The 20,765-nt window shown below is 41.0% G+C and overlaps 1 protein-coding gene across 5 annotated transcripts in view; it reads left to right on the top strand.

Annotated features, from left to right (window-relative positions):
• The window catches only part of Cad74A (cadherin 74A), a 373,926-nt gene that overhangs the window by 32,415 nt on the left and 320,746 nt on the right, over positions 1–20,765 (top strand). For all 5 annotated transcript variants that reach the window (XR_012887376.1, XM_075879444.1, XM_075879443.1 and 2 more), the window contains 6 exons: positions 111–263; positions 2,619–2,741; positions 3,019–3,208; positions 4,226–4,452; positions 5,075–5,275; positions 17,040–17,150. Coding sequence is in view for 4 of the 5 variants with exons in the window: in XM_075879444.1 (XP_075735559.1) it covers positions 111–263; positions 2,619–2,741; positions 3,019–3,208; positions 4,226–4,452; positions 5,075–5,275; positions 17,040–17,150 (1,005 nt within the window). In the remaining variant the exon portion in view is untranslated. The remainder of the gene's footprint in view (positions 1–110; positions 264–2,618; positions 2,742–3,018; positions 3,209–4,225; positions 4,453–5,074; positions 5,276–17,039; positions 17,151–20,765) is intronic.

Genomic DNA, 20,765 nt, shown 5'->3' with positions numbered 1-20,765 from the left:
ATATTCATTTGAAATTTGAAATGCTTGTGTCTTTTACATTGTATGTGCTACTTCAATTACGATGATGTTGCAGATGAGTAAGTCTGTGTTTCAATGTGATATTTTTTCAGTCGTATGTAACAATGGTGTCAGAAGCCACACACTACCCTCATACCATCCTGCTTATCACTGCAACTGACAAGGACACACAACAAGGATATGGAGTTGTCCAATACTTTATCTCTGGAGAAGGATCTGATGTGTTCAGCATCAATGAAACAACAGTATGTATTCCAACTTCATGTATTGTTTCTCTTTGCTTTTGGCAGTATTATACAGAAATTGCTCCCACGAAGTTCAGTAAAAATTACATTTCGTTTTTTAATTATGAACAGAATTTTTAAAAAATTCACCTGTGACATGTACCACAAGTCCTATTTACTCATAGAGATGTATGTCAGTATTTGCAAAAGAAATCAAAATTTGTATTTGGCTCACAACCATGTATGACTGATGAACTTCGAATCTGATTGCTTCATGTTGTATACTGCAAATTCTGAATTGTAGCTGCTTTTGAACTTCATATCCTAGTACTAAAGAATAATTATCTAAATTACATCACTTCTTTGATATACAATCCTAATTTTTGCATTGAAATTTATTTGAATAATAAAAAGATGTTTTGCAAAACAAGTGAGTCTGTTAAGCCAGTACACTAAAATATAAAGTCATGACTATTAGATGCACTAGTAGGAACTCACTTCTGCAAATGCATTAACTATACGAAAATACATGCTCCTATGAGACATTGGCCAGGAAATAAAACATACATATCATAGCCCAAAAAATTGGCCCGAATCTACATGTTACACTGTAAATGTCGTCGAAAGACGATAGTCTGGCGTCTGGAGAGAGTGAACAAAACGCTCACGTGATGTTCTGCGCAAGAAAATCGGTGAATGGTATTCTGAAGGCGCTGCATTAGAGTGCCTCGAGCGTGTAGCGGAGGCGAACAAGCGCATCTAGGCACGCTAGACACGAGTACCATCTGGCAGTTATCTTCGAAAATGAAAGCGTGCGCGATTGCGGAGAAAGATGCGCGCCAGTCTCGGAGGTGATAAGTGTACAATGCAAAGCGACGGGCAGGTGCCACTACCGTGTCGTCATAGCAAACCGTTGGAAACACCTCCTTGAGCATCGCGTTGCAGTGTCAGCGCAGCGCGATAAACGCTACAGTCTTTAGAGTTACTTGTGTGTGCCTCTTCTAGTATAAAGGCAGACATACAAAACAGTGACGTGTTTTTATGGCACCTCAGATATGCGCAATATTTGCTTTTTTAATTGACAATCGCACAACTATGAACGCTAAACCTTGAGCAATATTGGTGGGCGCTGCGGAGGGGGTTGGCCGTTTAGTGCCGTTTGAGGTATCGTTAGGGTGGACAAACAGACAAATGTACACACAGACAGACAGACCAAAATTTTTTCGTCGAAGGTCCCCAAGAAAGACTATCGTCTTTAAAAAGGTCTTATGCAGGATCATAACATGGAGATTCCACTGTATTGCATTACGTGTGCAAATGTAATTGGTAAAAAGTTGATGCCATAGTTGAAGCATTCTTTGTTAATTACCATGCATTTTGATTTTCAGTTTAGGTAATGTAGCTCATTGAGCAGATTTTCGTTCTATGTCACACACAGCTTTAAAAAATTGTGTTAGCATTTGAAAAAACAAATATGTGTTAGTATATATAAATTAAGATACAAGGTATGTGCTCGCAATTTTAGCAGATCTTGAACATCTACAAAATGTGTGCAAGAACACCTGCAGCGTAAAAAACTTGATAATGGGAGAGATACTTTTATGTAACATATTTTGTACATATAATTAGGCTACCCTGTGACCACCCAGTGGTCGAAATTCAGTTGTGGTGGAGAAATTGTGCACGAGTGTACGACGAACATGGAGCCGTGAGAATTTTTGAAACTGTGCAGTAATAGCAGAGTTGGATGCTTTTGATTATCAAAACCATGAGGATCACTTATTTCGCTCTCTCCTGTGCTTCCCTCTGCTGGTATTCTCTTCCAAGCAACTTTACCCTCTTGCCGAGCGCCTCCCAATCTCGCGTAGCATACGTCCTCGCTGACGCACGGCTTGAAAACCGTCTACTTTTGGTTGCCGTGACTCCAGCCATCGACTCCGTCAATTGCTGACTTGTGAGCGGGCGCACGTGCGGGGGCAACACGACGAACAAAAAAGCAGCGCTGGCAGCTGCTTGCAGACTGACCAGAAGTCGTAGGCTCGTGCTCGACCAATCAGCATATTTGGCTCGGCACGTCACATGGAGTCCCGAAAGGCCCGGAAAGGAGGAGGGATTGTTTCTTGGAATTCGTAGCTGCCACATGTAGAATCGTTGAACACAATGGCATTCTGCACACAATGGGCATGTTTACTTGAAATGTTTGAAAAAATATTGGAGGTGGTTTATAGGCCCGTTAAGGAATGCTTTGGCGCCAGTGGTGTGCTTGTATACCAAGCTGTCTCACATTAAGAGACATCAAAATGGGCTCACAAAGGCAAAGCTTGAGTGCATTGGTAGAAATACATGCATCTGACTGACCCTCTTGCTAACATGCAGGGTGCCCTTGGAATCCAGGAAGGTGCAGTTCTTGACAGAGAAAAGCAGCCTCTGTACAACCTGCAGGTTACTGCTGTTGACAACCCAGGGGCACCATCAAACCAGCGCAGGACATCAGTACTGGTAATTTGTTTACGTACTTAAAGTGCCCTTGTGTGTCACTTTCAGCACTAAAGTCTTGCGTGCCTTAGCCTCTGTCAAAACAGTCTTTGCTACATGCATTGTTTGAGCTGTGCATTAACTACACTTGCTTATACTGGTTGACAAGCTCTCCCACTATAGTGTCTCTTACAATGCCCTGTTCAAGTACAACAGATATCAAGTTCAACAATGAATTACTAGTCCTTCAAAAGTACCGTGCAACTAACCTTTTGCATAATGTTCTGCATTTTTCGAAAAGGTGGTGATTAAGATCCAAGATGAGAATGACAATGCACCGGAGTTCAGTCAGTCTGGCTACACAGCTGTCGTGCCAGAAAATGTTCCAACAGGTTTCAGCATTCTGACCGTGAGAGCGAGTGATAAAGATGCTGGTTCCAACGCAGAAGTCACTTATTCCTTTGTGGACGAGCCTGAAGTCGGAGCCATCAGTATGTACACATTTTTCTAATGTCTTCTTTAAAAAAAGTATCTTTGAGTACTCTGGCTGCATGCATGTTAATACACCTGCGTTTAATTACATAAAGTTTATGCCGAGAATCCTTGAAGCCTGCAGCTTGAATGACTAGAGTTTCTCCACAAAAGCTTGTGACAATTTAAAAAGCATTTTGATTTTCGCTAGCAAGAAGTTAAACAGAGTACGTAATTTTCTTATGTATTAGGGTTTTCAAATCGGTATGAAACTTTCTCATGTGTATCAGACAATGCTGATTGGTATGTTTTTCTTTTATTTGTCATGTCTTCAAAAAAAAAAAAAACATCAAGATCCCTGCCCTTATCTTTCATATAGCAATGGATACTTATGACAGGACCTGAAATGTGATTAGGGGCATCAGTAGAGAGGGCATCTGTTCTTCCCAGATTTAATGAGAATAAATACTGAAATATAGCATTGCTGTTAAAATTTAGGTTCAGGTGCTATCTGAACCATATGCCACGTTGCACAACACTATGCCTATTTCAAAATGTTATGCAGCTGTGCCATAACATTTGATAGCTTGGTATTGCTGTCAGTGACCTAAATTTAAGCATGCTGTTATAACTAGTATTTTATTTTGCTTCTTCAGTAGTTTTGTTAGATTCAGCAATGTTTTTGCTCTGTCTGCAGAAATGAATAAAGCTAGATTTTATGGTTTTTTTTGTTTGGTAGAATGTTGGAATATATCTACTTAACATGTTTTTTTACCTAGAGGAATTTCAGGGATCAGTTATGTTTTGTTTGAAGTGCAAGTATCACACAGCTTATTTTTTAAATGTACAATTTGAGGAAAACAAAAGAACAATGCCAATCGTTCATTCTACATCATAAGGGACTTCCTCAACGTTTTCATAATATTGTGTAGCTGCTAGACTGTTGCATGTGAAATAACTTTCTCTTTGCATTTATGGTGGGAAGCTGGTTGTGTTACTGAGACTCTTTTGTTTGTTTCTTTTTGTTCAATTTTCAGCACTTTTTGCGATCAATGACAAGACAGGTGTCATTACAGTGATACAACCACTCTCTGGGAGGGGGCGGTCAGAGCCATACTTCTTGACAGTACGAGCCACAGATGGTGGCACCCCTTCACTTCACACAGATGTCAAAATACTCATCATTATAGGAGACGTGTCCTCAAATGATGGCATACCACGTTTTATACGACCACGGATGGGTGAAGTTGCCTATGTGCATGAGGTAAGGTTTACACTAGTGGGAATGTTTGGAAATAACCCATTTACTGTTTTAGGCGTACATTTGTAACCATGCAGTAGGCAGTAAGAATGCATTGTGGTGGTAGCCACAATGAATGGTTGCTGAGGTTGTAGTGCTTGCAGCTCATTACTTGCTTATGTCAAGCTATTGTTGCTGTTTTGTCTTCTGTGCTTTGAGCTAGCAAAATACACTTAGTAAACCTCGATATAAAGAATTTAGTATAAAGAATTATCTATTGTTATAACAAAATAAGTGATTAATTGATTTGTCTTAGATAGTGTTACGAATAATCATTTCTAATGAATTTTCATATTTAACTATGTATTCACGTTAAAGATGCGACTTCAATATAATGAGGTTTTAGGACACAAGAAATCCTGCCTGTTCTTGCTTTTTTTTGGGGGGGGGGAGGGAGGATGTCGGATAATTATTTTGCTGCCAATGAAGTGCCTCTGTATGTCCAGTCACGGTCTTGTTTATGAACTGTGGAGTAGTACCTGTTAATACTTAGGATGAAAGAATTGAATATGCAATATTTCCCGCTGAATGAAACTTCAGGACAACTGTTGTTTGTTCTTGTTATTTAAAATCATTTTTGTTGCAGAATGTTACTATTGGAGCTTCAGTGTTCCAAGTTCAGGCTGTCGACCCAGACAGTGCATTGTCTTCAAATGGACAAGTGGCATACAAGTTTCTTGACAAACACAGTGCTGTTGGGGAAGACTTGGAATTTGAAATAGACCCTGCGTCTGGCCTAGTGAGCACCACAGCTGTCTTGGATCGGGAGAAGCGTGACAATTACACGGTCTGCATATATTTCATTACTGCTTTATTTATTTTTTACATGAATGCATTTATTTGTCTCTAGACTCAAACATGGATAAATTGAACTCGAAGGGGATCACGAATCAGTCGGATATATGAAAAATTCGATATAAAAAAATAGAGGCCCCAAGAGCTTATTTGTAGCGAATCATCTTCTACGTAGGCGCATTCAAGAATGACAACTAATTTCGCACACATGCTGCAACAGAATGATTTATTTGCGTGAAAAAAAATCACTTATCTTGGCCTGCTTCTTCATTTTTGAAATGAAGTGGAAGATGCTAGTCTTGATCTTATCAAGGCTGTCCAGGTGCGACAGTCCGGTTCCCTCCATGTAGCCGATACAGCGGCAACTGACTCTGAACGCTGCCACTACTTCAACGGTGGAGTATGCGTGTGTAGCTAGCGCCTCGTCCAGACGATCCTTTTAATCACTTGAGTGGTCGGCTTGGGCATCCTGGGTCCCTGCGACCGCAGCTATTCTGTCCTCGTCAGCGAGGCTCGCAACGACCTTGACATTGCAGTCCGCTTCCACGAAGTCATCCGTAGACACTTCATGTGAAACTGCTGCCGGGAAGCGGAACAACAACTCGCGAAACGCGTCTTCTATGTGCTTATCGTGGTCTTCATCGGCTTCTGCAAGTTACGCTGTCTCGAAGCCTGCCTTGCAGAAGCAGTTGACCACTGTGTCCGTCTTCATGTCTCGCCAGGTATCGAAGATCTCTGCGGGAGAAAATCGTAAATATTTCCGGCCACACCTTCGTCATCCCCAGCTGGATGTCTTAGCTGCTGACAGCTTCGCTTTCGCCAGAATTGGTTTTGCCAATGATGTAGTAGTGGTGCTTAAATCAGTGAAGCCACCTGGTTTTGTCGGCGAAGTTGTTTCACCGAGTGCAGCGGCGAACCATTTGGCCTTGGTGATCATCATCGGGTCATCCACCGGAATTCATCGCGTGCACTTCTAAAAATCAGACATAAAGTGCCTTTTCTACATTCCCATGGGCAGAAGCACGCACATGACAGGCTACCAACATTCGCTGCTCCGCCGTCTTTGCCTTGATATCTGCTTTGTTCTTCAACAAGGTACTCAGAGTGCTTCGTGGTATCCTGAAGTCGTCCGCGACGGTCGAACATTTCTCGCCCGCCTCAATACGCTGAATAGCCTTCAACTTCGTCGCAAAGTCAAGGGTCTTGCTCTTCTTGATGCTGGCCATAGCTACTCAAGAAGTCGACAATTCAAGGACTCCACAGTGGCTTTGCACACTACGCACGCAAAAGGAGAATGCTGCACATGCGGTGGTTCGTAGACGATGGGACAATGGAAGCAACAGAGCGCTCGCGAGGCGATGGTCACCTGCAAGGGCAGCAGCAAATGGCGCGAACTGAGGTTGGCTGATCAAAACTCACATACAGCAAGGAAAAATAAAAGAAATGTCGAAAGGCGGAGGATGTCGACTCCTTCGTTCCTGCTTTCCAAGCCGATGAGTACGCGGAGAAAGCGTGAGAGAGAGAAAAAGAAACGGGGGAAAAAAAAAAGCCGTTCCGCAAGTTCCAGTTCACGCAACGTTCAATATATTTGCAGCCGGGTAAAAATACCGTTCGATTGAACATGCGTATTTCTATACTCTCACGAAGAAATTTGTAGGGGGTAACTTACGAGTTCGATATACCCGAAAATTCTATATATGTGGGATCGATATAACCGTGTTCAACTGTAGAGGGCCAACCAAAAAATTGTATTTTGTTTGAAATAACCGAAAGTATGAATTATCAGAGTTTAAATTATCGTGAGTCTATTGTATTTACAAAAGTAATAGCTAATAGAAATAAGGCAACATTAGAGTTCAATCAACCAAAGGACCAAGCAGGATTTCATACAGGCTACTCCACAATATACCATATTCATACTATCAATCAGGTAATATAGTAATGCACGGAATACAACCAGCCCCTATACATTAGGTCATACAACATTGGTTCATTTTCAACTCTAATTACACTTTTGTGTGTCTGGTTGTTGTCAATTGGGTAACGCATGTCAAGAAGCGCAAGACCCTTGACTCTGGGACGAAGTTGAAGGCTATTCAGCGTGTTGAGGCGGGCGAGAGATGTTTGACCGTCGTGGACGACTTCGGGATACCGCGGAGATTGTGCAGTCCGAGCCCTCTCGCCGTTATTTTTTATCGAGCGTTTCAGGTTTTAGTGTACGCGTGCGGCCGCGCAGAGGTCACCAGGAGTGCGAGTACCAAAGCATGCCTTCCAACTCATGCATGGGGAGCCCTGCTGCCGCGGAGATCGCAGGGCGCGGTGAATGCCGAAGCGCACCTTTCAGCTCATGCGGCGTTCGATATATTCGAAAGCGGGTAAAAATACCGTTCAATGTAAACGTGCAAATTGCTATACTTTTACAAAGGAATTTCAAGGCGATAACTTACGAGTTCAATATGCCCGAAAATTCGATATATGTGGGTTTGATATAACCATGTTCGACTGTATTGCAATTACACACTAAGAACTGGCAATTCTTCTTGTCACTTGACAATATGAAAGCAGAGTATCAGCAAACCTGGTGATGCTGATGAACCTGACTATTTCTGACTCCTCTGGCCTGCAATATTTGCTGCTTACTGATGTTCTTCATTAATGAGACCAAACAGACAGTAATGCCAGGGAAAGTATATGGGATGTTATTAGAAGTAATTGTAATGTAATTGTATAAGTGCACATATATAGCCTATAAAGTGGAAGGGGGATGATCGTCACCGTAGCTCAGTGGAAGGTCGTACGTTCTGATCCTGCCATTGGCAAGTGATCTTTCCTCTACTTTTCTTTCTTCACATTTACATTATAATTACCTCTATTAACATTCCCTATACTTTCCCTGTCATTATTGTCTGTCAGTTCTCTTTAATGTTGTGTCTAACGAAGAAAACTAGCCCTTAAACTTACACTTTCATGCTATTTTTTATGACATGTATGCTTTTGCAGGTACTTTTATTCATTTTTGCTATTTGAAGGGACAAAAAAGAGCAAAACAATTTTTCAGGTATTATCAAAGTACACTTTCAAAATGCCGGAAACACCACTTTTACTGCGACATGACGCTTAATAAGTGAAAAAAATGCTTGAAAAGAAAATACGGGTGGAGATGCCACCATAAGATTCCCATACTGAACACATTGACTTAATAAATTTTTAAGGGGTATACTGGGTCCTGCATAGCTTCTACTCGATTAAAATGAAGTACGGTAAACTCCTGTTAAGACGAACTCTGTTGAAATGAATTCTTGCTTAGGACGAACAACACGGGAGTGTTTGTTTGGTTTTCTATAGGCGCAATGCAAAAAAAAAAATCTGCTTTAAGAAGAACAGCGGGCAAGGTTCCTTTTGGCGTTGCATAAGTCTGTTGCCAGACTTTAGGGTGGTTGTTGCCAGACTGCCGCTGAATTTGGCTGAAAGGTTTTATCTTGTAGTTGTGGCTTCTCCGTAATAGTTTGGTGCTATCCGCGGTGCATTTCTTGGCTGAAAATTTTTCTCCTGTAGTTGTGGCTTCTTCGTAAGAGTTTGGTGCTTTCCGCGGTGCATTTCGCGAGTGCATGAGCGACGCTGGCAGTTTTTATTAACGAAATGAACCGAGCCTAGCAGAAGTCGAGCGCGGCGCTGCAGTGTAATTAAGAGGCCGTTTTAATTCCGTTTTAATTAACGGAATGAACTGCGCCTAGCAGAAGTCGAGCGCGGCGCTCTGCGGAATTAAGAGGCCGTTTTAATTAACGCAATGAACCGCGCCTAGCAGAATTAAGAGGCCGTTTTAATTAACGGAATGAACCGCCCATTACAGAAGTCCAGGCGCGTTCTCTGGCTGTGTGCGCAGCTGTGTGATTAAGATATCGCGTCTCAGTATTAGGGATTACGGGGAAAACTGAATAGAGTAGCAGGAGGTGATGCGCTGCCCCCCTCCCCCCTTACTTTTCTTTTTTTTTTTCTCTCTCAGCTGATCGTGTCGCGTCGACCGCGCGCTACGACGGAGGACGCTACGCTTCCCCTAGCTGTGTCAGCACAAGACATATCGTTCGGACTTGTGTATACATGTGATGAATAAGCGTTCCAAGGCTGGTTAATCGGGGTATGTCGGATATGCTACAGCTATGTATGCCTGGAAGGCAAGCGATCACCTCCATTAATCGAAGGAAAGGGTCTTTCACGATGAGACGTGCAACGACCAAGTACGTCTCGAGAGGCAAAAAAAGGAGCCTTGCCCCTGTCTACCCTGCATCGTGAGTGTCCCGCAGAGCTGGGACAGCTAGCTGTTTCCTGCAACCATTGTACCTGAAGTGTGGGTCTGCTCGTTTTTTTGCCGGGGCGATTGTACGTGACGACTTACTGCATCCTGATTCACCATAATTAAACCGAGGTCCTTGCAAATTCCCCATCACTCGGATGTCGGCGGCCGCTTCTGTGCTGTTCCCGACTGTCTGCAGGTCGAACTGCCGCTCGAAGCGATGGCGTCTTCGACAGTCCAATAGCACACAGTCCAATAGCGCGCAGTCCCGTCGTAGCGCGCGGTCGACGCGACACGATCAGCTGAGAGAGGAAAAAAAAAGTAAGGGGGAAGGGGGGCAGCGCATCACCTCCTGCGACTCTATTCAGTTTTCCCGTAATCCCTAATACTGAGACGCGATATCTTAATCGCACAGCTGCGCACACAGCCAGAGAACGTGCCTCAACTTCTGTAATGGGCGGTTCATTCCGTTAATTAAAACGGCCTCTTAATTGCGCAGCAGCGCCGCGCTCTACTTCTGCTAGGCGCGGTTCATTCCGTAAATAAAACGAATTCTGTTGTGCGCGGTTCCTTCCGTTAATTAAAACGGCCTCTTAATTGCACGGCCGCACCACGCGCGACTTCTGCTAGGCTCGGTTCATTCCGTCAATTAAAACGGCCAGCGTCGCTCATGCACTCGCGAAATGCACCACGGATAGCACCAAACTTTTACGGAAAAGCCGCAACTACAAGAGAAAAATTTTCAGCCAAGAAATGCACCGCGGATAGCACCGAACTCTTACGGAGAAGCCACAACTACAGAAGAAAACTTTTCTGCCAAATTTAGCGGCATTTGGCAACAACCACCCTTCCAGTCTGGCAACCACTTATGCAACGCCAAAAGGAACCTTGCCGAACAGCGTAGCAGGCCTCCTCTGTTAATATGAACTCTCACAGCGACCAACAACGATTGGGTTCTGTGCAACGAATGTTATAGTTTCAAGCCAACAAGAGAAAGCACAATAAAAACTTTTTGGCACAAAGACTCAAAGCAAATCGAAAGCAAATTGCGACGTGGAGGGAAAAAGCGAGATACCTAAGTGGAAAAGAAAGGTCAGTGCATAAAACTGGTATTTTTCTCACCCCTGGCCTGTAGGTAGAGAAAGGGCCGGCTTTATCAGCAAAGAAAGCAACAAAAAGCATTCGTCGTTTTATATTCTCCTCGTGTTCTTCAGTTCCCCAACAGGAGTACAGTATGGAACAGAAAAACACAAGAGCCTGGCTAGAGGGGAAAATGCAAGGGAAGGGGGGGTGAAAGAAAGCGAAATGAAAGTGAAAATGGGAACAAAGATTGTCTGTACATTATAACCGCATGAAACAGAAACCACATATGCAGCACTAGCACTCCTATCAGGGGAGTTGGATGCATTGTCATTGCCGTCACACAATGGCGCCTGAGCCCATGTTGTGGTCGGTTAGTGTTATTTTTCATAGAGCCTGTGCACGTCATATTTGTTAACAGTGAAATGCAGCGAATTGGGATGTGCCTTTTTTATTATAAAAGTGCACGACAAAGAAAGGTAATTTTGCGCACTAAATATAGCTGTGTTGTGTCTTTTTTTGTGTGCCCGAGGTTTGTGATCGTGAGTAGAGTGAACGAAGATCTTCAGCTGCAGGTCGTTCAGAAAAAGTTACTGCAAGCTGAAAATCGGAAAATATTTGAACCTCACAGAAAAGCTTGCAGACTTTCATAAGCAACTTGATGTTTATTGGCTTCGTCAAGGTAGCAGTATGCAATGGAGGCGCATCCAAAAATGATAGCAAAGCAAGTAAAACAGCCTCTCAGAAGCTGAACAGCCAGAACAATAAATTTTCCATTCTTTGAAGGAAGATTGTGCTTGTTTATCCCCTTTTTATGTTTTCATAACTGTCAAAATAGGGTTGCGCTAGAGTTTTATTGTTAAAATGTCACAGCAATTTTACATGAACATATTCATTATGAATTCGTGAAATCAAGTACTAGCTAGATTAGGCTAAATACTCAACTTGAAAGCATAGTTTTTGTCAAGCTGAGCTGAATAAATGCTTCTTCTTGTTCCTTTCCTCTTCACTATAAGTACACTTCATTCAGTGTTTTCAAGCAATATATTTGGGCATATTTGGCATGTTAGCTTTTGGTTTTTGGGGGCACTTCTTATAAGACAAACTCCCGATAAAACAAACAAATGATCGTGGTCCCTCTGAGTTTGTCTTGAAGGGATTCTACTGTACATTGTTATCTGTGGGTGCCATAGACCTAGCATATGAAGTTTTGGAGAATTTCATAGAGCTAATGTTGCAAAAATAGGAAAATACATTCATAGAGCTAATGTCGCTAAAATAGGAAAATACATTTTGAAATGTGTTTCATCAAGCGCAAAAATTTTGGCACAAAATTTAGCAATGAAACTTCAATCTTGATTTTCTCTGCTAATAATGAACTCATGACAGTGAAACTCTTAGTATTACAGTTCTCACAGTGCAGTTTATTAATCTAAACCAAGGCATTGTTTCTCTATAGTGTCCCGTTAAGAAGCATTAGCTTATCTGTATGCATTTAGTAGCATTCAGAAGGGCCGCAGGAATAGTATGCATTTAGTAGGGGCACAGTAATAGTGAATATTAGTACTGGATCAAATACAAATCAAATACCGATGACTGTGCATTGAATATGAATACGAATTGAATACTATTCAAATAGTTTTCTTATATTAAGGCAATTATTTCTAAAGAAACACTAGAATGATAATGTCACTATTTTCGAAACAGCTCAAGAATAATATGACACTTTATTTGAAATAAATATTCACCAGCTTTAACAAAAGAGTAATATGATTACCATATGATTACCTTTACTGACAAAAAAAAAAACAATTTTGCAAACTGAGGCAAGCTTGTATACAACAGCAACCAGTCTTAGAAATATTTCTAAACTGCGTGTTGAAATGTAGCTGTGACTATAGTATTCAAGGTGATACTTTGGCAACAGCTTTTAAATGAAAGCGGATGAAAGCAACTTTAGACAGTATTCAAGAATCAGCATCATGTGGAATGCCATCTAGAAGAGCCATCAGAATTAAAGCTCCAGTGACACTGGAGTTTTAATTGTTCCGTAAAACCCTTGGGTGCATGAGTCTTGGTAGTTTGATTATTAAAACAAGAAACATTACCCCTCTCTTTGCCTCATTTCTTTGAAGTTCGTTCATTGGCGCTTACTATTAGAAGAATACCAAAAAAAGATTCGGTATTCCTAATATGGGATATTTGACCCGAGTTTCGAGCGGAATAGAAGAATTATTTATTCGAAATTTTCAAATATTCACACACCGCCTAGCTGGTAATACATAAAAACCTTGGTAAATACGAACAGACCAATTTGTATAATTTGTGACATTTCTCTGATACTACTTATTTGGATAATCACACTTAATTAACATTTCGCTATTCTTGCGGGTTCAATTAAGTTTATCAGTGGTGGTCCAGTCATACCCTTTTCTTGCCATTTTGCCACAGCTGTGGTGTCTGCTCTTCCCTTCTATTATTCAAATGCAACTTGTTTCAACTGTGCCAAACATTTAATTGTACTTTTTGCCTTCTTTGAGAGAAGTTAAATGTTTTTGTCCAAAGATGCTCTATGTCAGTGAACTAATCCTATATCAGGGGTAACCAAACAATCTTGCATTGGATAAGGCACAAACTAGGAGAGTGCATTACTTCATGAAGCCAGCCTTGGAAAGAAATACTCTAAAAGCCACTTACCCCACACTTTTCCTTTAAGTATCAGTCAGACATGAGACACAGTGACAGCGTAATGACTGAGAATGTATGTTTGCTTGGCTTTACTGCCACAGCCTTTCTTGTGCTGTACATGTGCTCTGATGTTGCAATGACATGTTGGGTTGATATAGTCATGTGAGGGGGTTGGGGAGGGGGGTTTAGTCGTGCTTCGATGGGCCGCCTCCTAGCTTTTCATTTCTTCAAGCTTTCTGGCCTTTAGGATACCTTAGAAGTGCGGCAGTTTGGGCTAGTTGGTATGACACGACGATAGTTATAGCGCAAGAGCAGAACGACGACAAAGGGCGAGAGCAGAATGATGACAAAATGCCTTGTCGTTGTTGTGCTCTCGCGCTATAACTATCGTTATGTTTAGGATACCAGCAGCTTTTTTGTAGTGCTGCTGAATCTGTCCCCTCTTGGGCACATGAGCCCAGTCATGGGCCTCTTTTCAAAAAGTCATTCCAATGACCACACATTAACTCTTTCGATACCGCTCGAAAATAGTTATTTTTCATATGTCTTGGGAAGATCGTTTTTGCCAGTTCGTGAAGTACTCCAGCACGCGCTTCAGCATACCAAATTTCACGAAATGAAATGCCCTTTCCAAAAAAATATATGTTCTAGAGCAACAAAAATATTTTGGAATGAATAAAAATGTGAAAAGCGTGATTTTTAGTTTCTAGTTGGTAAACAGTGCAATAAAAAACACAATATATGCAAAAATATTCAAAACAAAAAAGATTCAAAATATACATGTTGAAGAAAATTGATTCAGGAACAGTATAAAAATACTGAACGTTGTACAAAAAGTTTTTATTCACATAGACAAAGAAAATCAGAATTGAGGTGCTGCTTCGTTGCTCGAGCCATGTGGTGAAGCATTGCCTGGTTTTTCGTGAGATACAAGTGAACTCGTACGCATTTCTCAGTAAATTTTTGTTTTCTTGTCATGAGAGCTTTCAGGTATTTCAATATAGAAGTATGCCCGTGATGTGAATAATCCCTCTATAAATCAGACATTTAATGAACTTCGCTATTTCGTCTAGTGTGACCTCTTTCTATGAGCCACCTCACTTTGCTGAGCTTGGCATTCTTATATATGCATCCAAACATATTTCTTAGCATTATGCATATCATATTACAAAAAGAACAGTATCGTGTGCAGTTCTAAAATGTTTCACGCTGTTCCATAGCTGTGGCCAAGATGTGCTTCCGTGGCCTTTTTATCGTGAGAAGAAGCTCTGTAGCCGGCGCCAGCACATTGCGCCCCTTCGAAGTGTAGACCTTGCACATAACCAGAGTAACTATAAGACCGTGCGTAAAGGTCAGCAGCTATGCTCTTTCGGTGGAGGAGTCTCAACTTGAGGCCGTAAATAAAACAAACCCATGAACGCCTGTGGATGTCTCAGGCTGACGCAAAACATCGTCTCCATAAGATTTGAAGCTGAGGTGCTGTCATCCTTGAACTCTAAGCTCATCCTCCCTCAATTCAGATGGGGTTGCAAAACGGTTTCGAGCGGCGCATGTGTTTTGCAGTGCTGCTGCGTACTCACGCACGCGAGACGACTATGCCGTAGGAGCAACTAGTGACACTATATGCAACTTTGTGTCTGATATAATGATACAAGCAAAACCAAAGCTGCTGGAAACTGGCTGAGAAGGCCATCTCAACACTTTAATTATGCAGCGGACCATAGTAAATATTCTTTGTAGAATAAATTTTCCCCAACTTCTGTCGACAGCTGTCTATTGAATACTTGGCGAAATTTCTGGCAATTATTATTGCTAAACACTATCAAATTACAAAGCTGACACTTTAATTTGATATTTGGCTTGCAAAGGTTCTTTTCATTACAAAACTTCGATGTTACTGCAGTATAATCACGAGGGGCACGCTTTTTTGTCAAGTTCGCCAGCCTAGTGCAGTTTTCGAATAATACACGCACATTGGTTCTCACAAAGGTTTGTAAAAAATCACTATGTTGCCCAAACGAGCAAATTCATATTGATTTTAAAAGTTGAGTGGTTGGATTAACTATACTAGAAAGTGCTCAGTGCATGAAAAACAAATTTAACATGCTAAAATCGACGATCCAAAGCATTGATCACCGGTGATCGATTTGAATAGGCATGGTAACAGAAGAGTTAATTAGCAGCAAGAGTGAAACGGGCAGACATAGAGATTAGATATTGCAGAACTCCTAAACTGATTCCCTCTCATGTTACAAACTACGCTTGCAAGTACAAGTTAAAAACCCTCAGCATGGCTGTTGTGGGTTTTCAAATTGTGCAGTCACAAGTCTGAAGCACTTCTGATGCATGGTTTTTTCACTGCTCATAGGTTAGATGCAACGTGCAATGGCTTCATGAAATGCAATACAAATTTTCTGGTGTAAATTTATTGATTGCAGATATATAAAAATTGGGCAACGTAACATTTATCTAACTGCTTGCTAAATCCTAAAATGTCCTTCTTGGAAGTCAATTTGAGAACCACTGCTGTAAATACACCACAATGCTGCTACTGTGGCCGGCATTGAACCGCAATCTCAGTCTGTCTCAAACATGCTTCTTAGCAATACAGATTGTGTATTGCAGTGAAGCCCCTAAAGGTATGTAGGATTGCAGTACATGCTCTAGGAGGCATTCATCACTTGAGTGAGAACATTGTGCTACTACACATAACAAATGCAATCAGGGATTATTTGTGTAACTTATAATAGCTAATGAGTATGGCAAATGATGGTACATATACAGCCATAACAAGTTACACCAATGAAAGGGTGTCCAGGCTTTTTTTCTGCTTTTTTGTTATGGTTAGACTGCAAATTTTTTGGTCAGGTTAACTTTCTTTGTTGGAGAGACATTTTGACATCTGTTACTCACAAAAACACTACTTGTCATGTTTGCCTTTGTCACTAATTAACACTTCACAGTACATATTTTATGTATGATAATGAAGCAAAATAAAGCACATCTCTTTGTAACAATGAAGAAAGGCTTTGCTATCACTCTGTTTTGTGCATTTCAGCACATGTATTCGAGTCGTGTTTTTCATCTCTTTATGCCTGGGCAGATAAAGTTTGTCTCAATAGTCTTTCTTGCCCACCTAAGTGAAAGCCCTTTTACTTGATGCTATGTGACATGGCATCCTACCATGAGAAAAAGAAACTTTGCTCCATGACTACTTTCCAGTTGATGGCCTTGTGTCTTTTTTACGCTATAGCAGCATTTCCTGTTTGCACAGTAATGAGAATCTGCACCATCGTGCTCTTTCCTTCTTCCCGTCTTATGCACAATGTTACTGGTTTACATGAACGAAGTGGAAACCATATTAGTGTTGTACCAAGTGATTCCAAACACCATGTTTTTTATTGCAAAACTGCTTCAAAACATTATTTTCTGTTTCAGCACTGCTCCTAAACAGCTTTTCTTTTCCAAAAGTTGTTCCAGAACATAAGATCGTTGGACCACCACTGTTATATATACCAATATTTCAATGTTTTCTAACTGATATGTTACTGGCATAATACTGTTTTCTTTAGAGTTACTAAACAGTGAAGGGTCTGATAATTGTTGGTGTAATAAATAGCAGCCCTGTAACCTTTTAAAATTTAATGGTGTGGTTTGTTTCTGACTGTGGATATGCATTTTGTACTTTTGCACACAGCTAGTGGTCGTGGCCTATGATATGGGAGTTCCCCCTCAAGAGGCACACCAGATTCTTAGAGTTGTGGTGCTTGATGTTGACGACAACGAGCCAGAGTTTGAAAGATCACGCGTAAGTGTTTGCCACTCTGATTGAGCATTTTGTTCACTCATGTTAAGAAGTGTACTCAAACCTAATTACAACAAGCTCGTAACTGCCATGAAAATACTTCGTTATATACGAAAACTTGTTATAAATTATTATTTGTAACACCATTTTTATGGCAAGCAAAGCTAGTGGTTGCTTACTTTGTTATAAACAATAATTTGTTATATCAAGGTTTTAGTGTATATTTTCATTCGCTACTTCTTTATTGTGTCATAGCAAATCACTTCTACCGTGACTAGGTGAACGGACATTGCAGTTTTTCACGTGGTATAGTGAACTTTGTTGGTAAACAATGCACTGAGCTTTTACAGGTGGTAGTTGGCACTTGTTTATCTCCCTCTAAACCCTTCCCTTCACATCAATATTTGATATGAAAGATTAATGTGCATCAAATTAACAGGTTTTTTTTTTCCTGTGCATGCTACTTATAATTAGTAAGTCTCATGGAGTAGTTTTTTTTGTGGGGCAATGAAAATGCTTACTAATAATCCTGCAATGATATTCATGACCTCTATTACTGCACTTTTCATTGTACAGTGCAACAAGGCAGCATGCAAAGTGCACGCTGGCTTGCTGCCTGTTGGTTCCTTGCTTTGCCCACTATGCTTCACGATCTCAAGCTTGATTTTTCTTACGTCTAGAGAAACTGTTCTTTCTTTGGGCACCGTAGAATGCAACCCTACACAAGCAACCAGCCCCTTCTTTTTTTCGAGTAATTTGGAAAGTGCTCCAATGAAGGCGAAAGCGCCCGCCATCCTCCCCTCCCATCATTTTTACTGTTTCATTCACTGCTTGTGAAAGAGTGAATGCATGCTTACTCAATGGAGCCCTTCATTAGAAGAATGGGCGTGCACTTTTATTTTAAGTGGCATTCGTCCGCCATAGTAAATTTTCATCCGTCTTCTGGGACTGAGCACGAACCCCCCTCCCCACCTCCAAATGTTCTGTATCATATTTCACTGAAAGGGGGGTGCTTGCTGGGATTTTATGGTAACAGGCAGCAGACAATCATATTTCAGCGAGAAAATGGAAGTTATTTTGCAGGCATTTTTAAATAAATGGCATTTTTAGTTTCTCATAAAACCATGTGCATTTTTTAGTTGTGCTACTTCAATGTTTAGGTTACACTTGAATGAGAATGATAAGATAATACTTTTGGCTTTAACACCTCCACTTGAAAAATTATGCCACTTTATCTTATCAAAAAATAATTTTAATGTTTTTTTACTAACAGCCCCAACATTTCTTGCTGAAATCTGTGATGGCTTGTTGCATTGTCTTCAATGCAAGATAAAATATTGTTTGTTGTATATTATTCTTTGGATGCATGAAAAGTAGAGGTTATGTAAAAAAAAAGGATGATATAAATAGAGAGTGTAAGCCTAACCACAATTATGTGTTGCACAAGTGCATCATATGACCCTTAATTTGGCCACAGTGAATTATATTCATGCATGTCACTGCAATGCCTTGCCATTTGTACACTTCTCACCATAAAATTGTGGAGTGGGCAACATAGAACCATATTTCTTTTATGCCGCATCTCACCTTGATGTCGTGTTGAGGCAAACTTTTTTTGTACTTAAAACAAAGTATTGCTTTTTTAAACTTCTTGCAAAAATAAGTAATGAGATTTTTTTTCATGTGTGCTATTCTCTGGGTTCATCAAAGGTATGTTGCAGTGCTCTGTTAACAACTGACCATTGGTTTACAACTTCTGCATTGTCTTCTGTAGCTTTTGTAACATTTGCAAGAAGAAATTGAATTTTGGCAGGCGATAGTAGCTGTGGGTATCATGACACCTTTGTGGGGTCTGTATACCCTTCCATTTTAACGTGATAATTTTAAATGCTTGTTTCGCAGAAATTCTGGTGTCAGCGTCGGCATTGGCATCATTGGTTGCGACTGAAAAATCATCTTGTCCTTGACCAAAAAATCAATATAAATGCAAAGAAAATAAATAATAAAGATTTACAGGAGTGAGTGAGGGTCAAACTCAAGCTGTCTGTGTGGCAAGCCAGTGTTCTACCACAGAGCCACAAGATTTGTGGAAACTGCTTGGGAAAGAAACACTATATATGGCTGTCATGTAATGGAAGGTATCTCCTTAACATTCAAAACACGAGATACAACACATGTGGAGGAAGTGGCCATTGTGCTCGCAGCCGCTGACCAGGATTCGAGAGTCATCATCGCGGACTCACGGGGAGCCTGCAAAAAATATCGAAAGAGGGTACACCCCATACTGAGCTTATAAAATTTTACAAGACAGCGACTACAGTGGAGCACCTATGCTCCATACGACAGTATGGACCCCTGGACCCGTGAGTCTCGGGGGTAATGAAGCGGCAAATGCTGCGGCTTGTGGGCTTACTTACCGGGCCACGCCCTCGCCTCCTGGCTAGCAACTAATGCCAATTATCTCCTGTAAGGAGGAGCCCACCCAGCCGTGGCCCCCATCCTGGGAGTCTCCACCTTTTACCTGAATAAAGTATTACTCCTCCTCCTCCTTAATATATCACCGATTGCGTGGCCGAGGCGCAGAATCGTTCAAGGCGCCAAAAGATATGAATTCAACAATGAGTAGGTGTTTTAAAGGTCCACCCATTACAAAGCGCTCAGTCATATTCAATCATCAGCAACGGCATAATCATCAACAAAATGAGCAGGTTACGTGCACAGTTGCTCGTTTCCTTACAGCATCGGCATGGTTGGGGCATGGACCGAGAACCGAGGCAGGTTAGCCATTCAGAAGGCGATGCACACAAAGTGCTATTGCGATATTGTGACCTACTATAAAAGACAAAGATCAGGCGCCTCCTTTTTTTTTTGGTAGATGGTGTCTAGAAAACTCACTACTTTTGTCATTGTTAGGAGCAAACCAAACAAATGAAAATGTTCAAATGGTATCGTAATTATTTTCTGATGATAAAGCTATGTCTGCCAGACTGCCATCTATCTATATTGAGGCATGTATTGTAACTGTATTGAGGCATGCATTGTGACACAAATAAAATAGTGCATTTCTTGTTATTTCTTTTTATCCTGCAAAGTTTAGCACTGACTGGAAGATTTGAAGTAGGTACCTTTTATTTCTAAAGAAAGATTGTTACTGTGCTCTTAAAATATTGTTTTGAGCAATAGTTTTTCTTCGCAAGCAAATTATGTTTTGTTTATTTATTTATTTATGTTTTAAATTGGGAATGGTTGCATATACTGGTCAAGACAGGTAATTGGTGTGGAATGACACAGAAGTGTTTTCTGCTATGGCACACCCATTTCTTGTGAATTTCTTGTGAATTCCAGGCCGCTTGCTACGCTATAATTCTTGGCTCGTGTGTTCTCGGGAGCCTCAACTACCGATCGGCAGCGTTTTTTTATCATGCTCAGAAAGTGTTGCAGAGCCTCTTTAATGTACTAAAGTGTTACATGATGATGCATGTAGTAACATCTTGTTGAACCACTGTGGCTACTTCTTGGCCTTCTGTTGAAAGCGTGTAATGGAATTTGAGCACCACTCTACGAAATCCCACATATTCTTTCATGTAGATTTGAAGTCACTGTGGCCTTTCCAAGTTT

This window comes from Rhipicephalus microplus, chromosome X (genome assembly GCF_043290135.1).
Source record: "Rhipicephalus microplus isolate Deutch F79 chromosome X, USDA_Rmic, whole genome shotgun sequence".
NCBI lineage: Eukaryota > Metazoa > Arthropoda > Arachnida > Ixodida > Ixodidae > Rhipicephalus > Rhipicephalus microplus.
The sequence above is the reverse complement of the archived record's forward strand: the minus strand, read 5'-3'. Positions and strand labels throughout refer to the sequence as shown.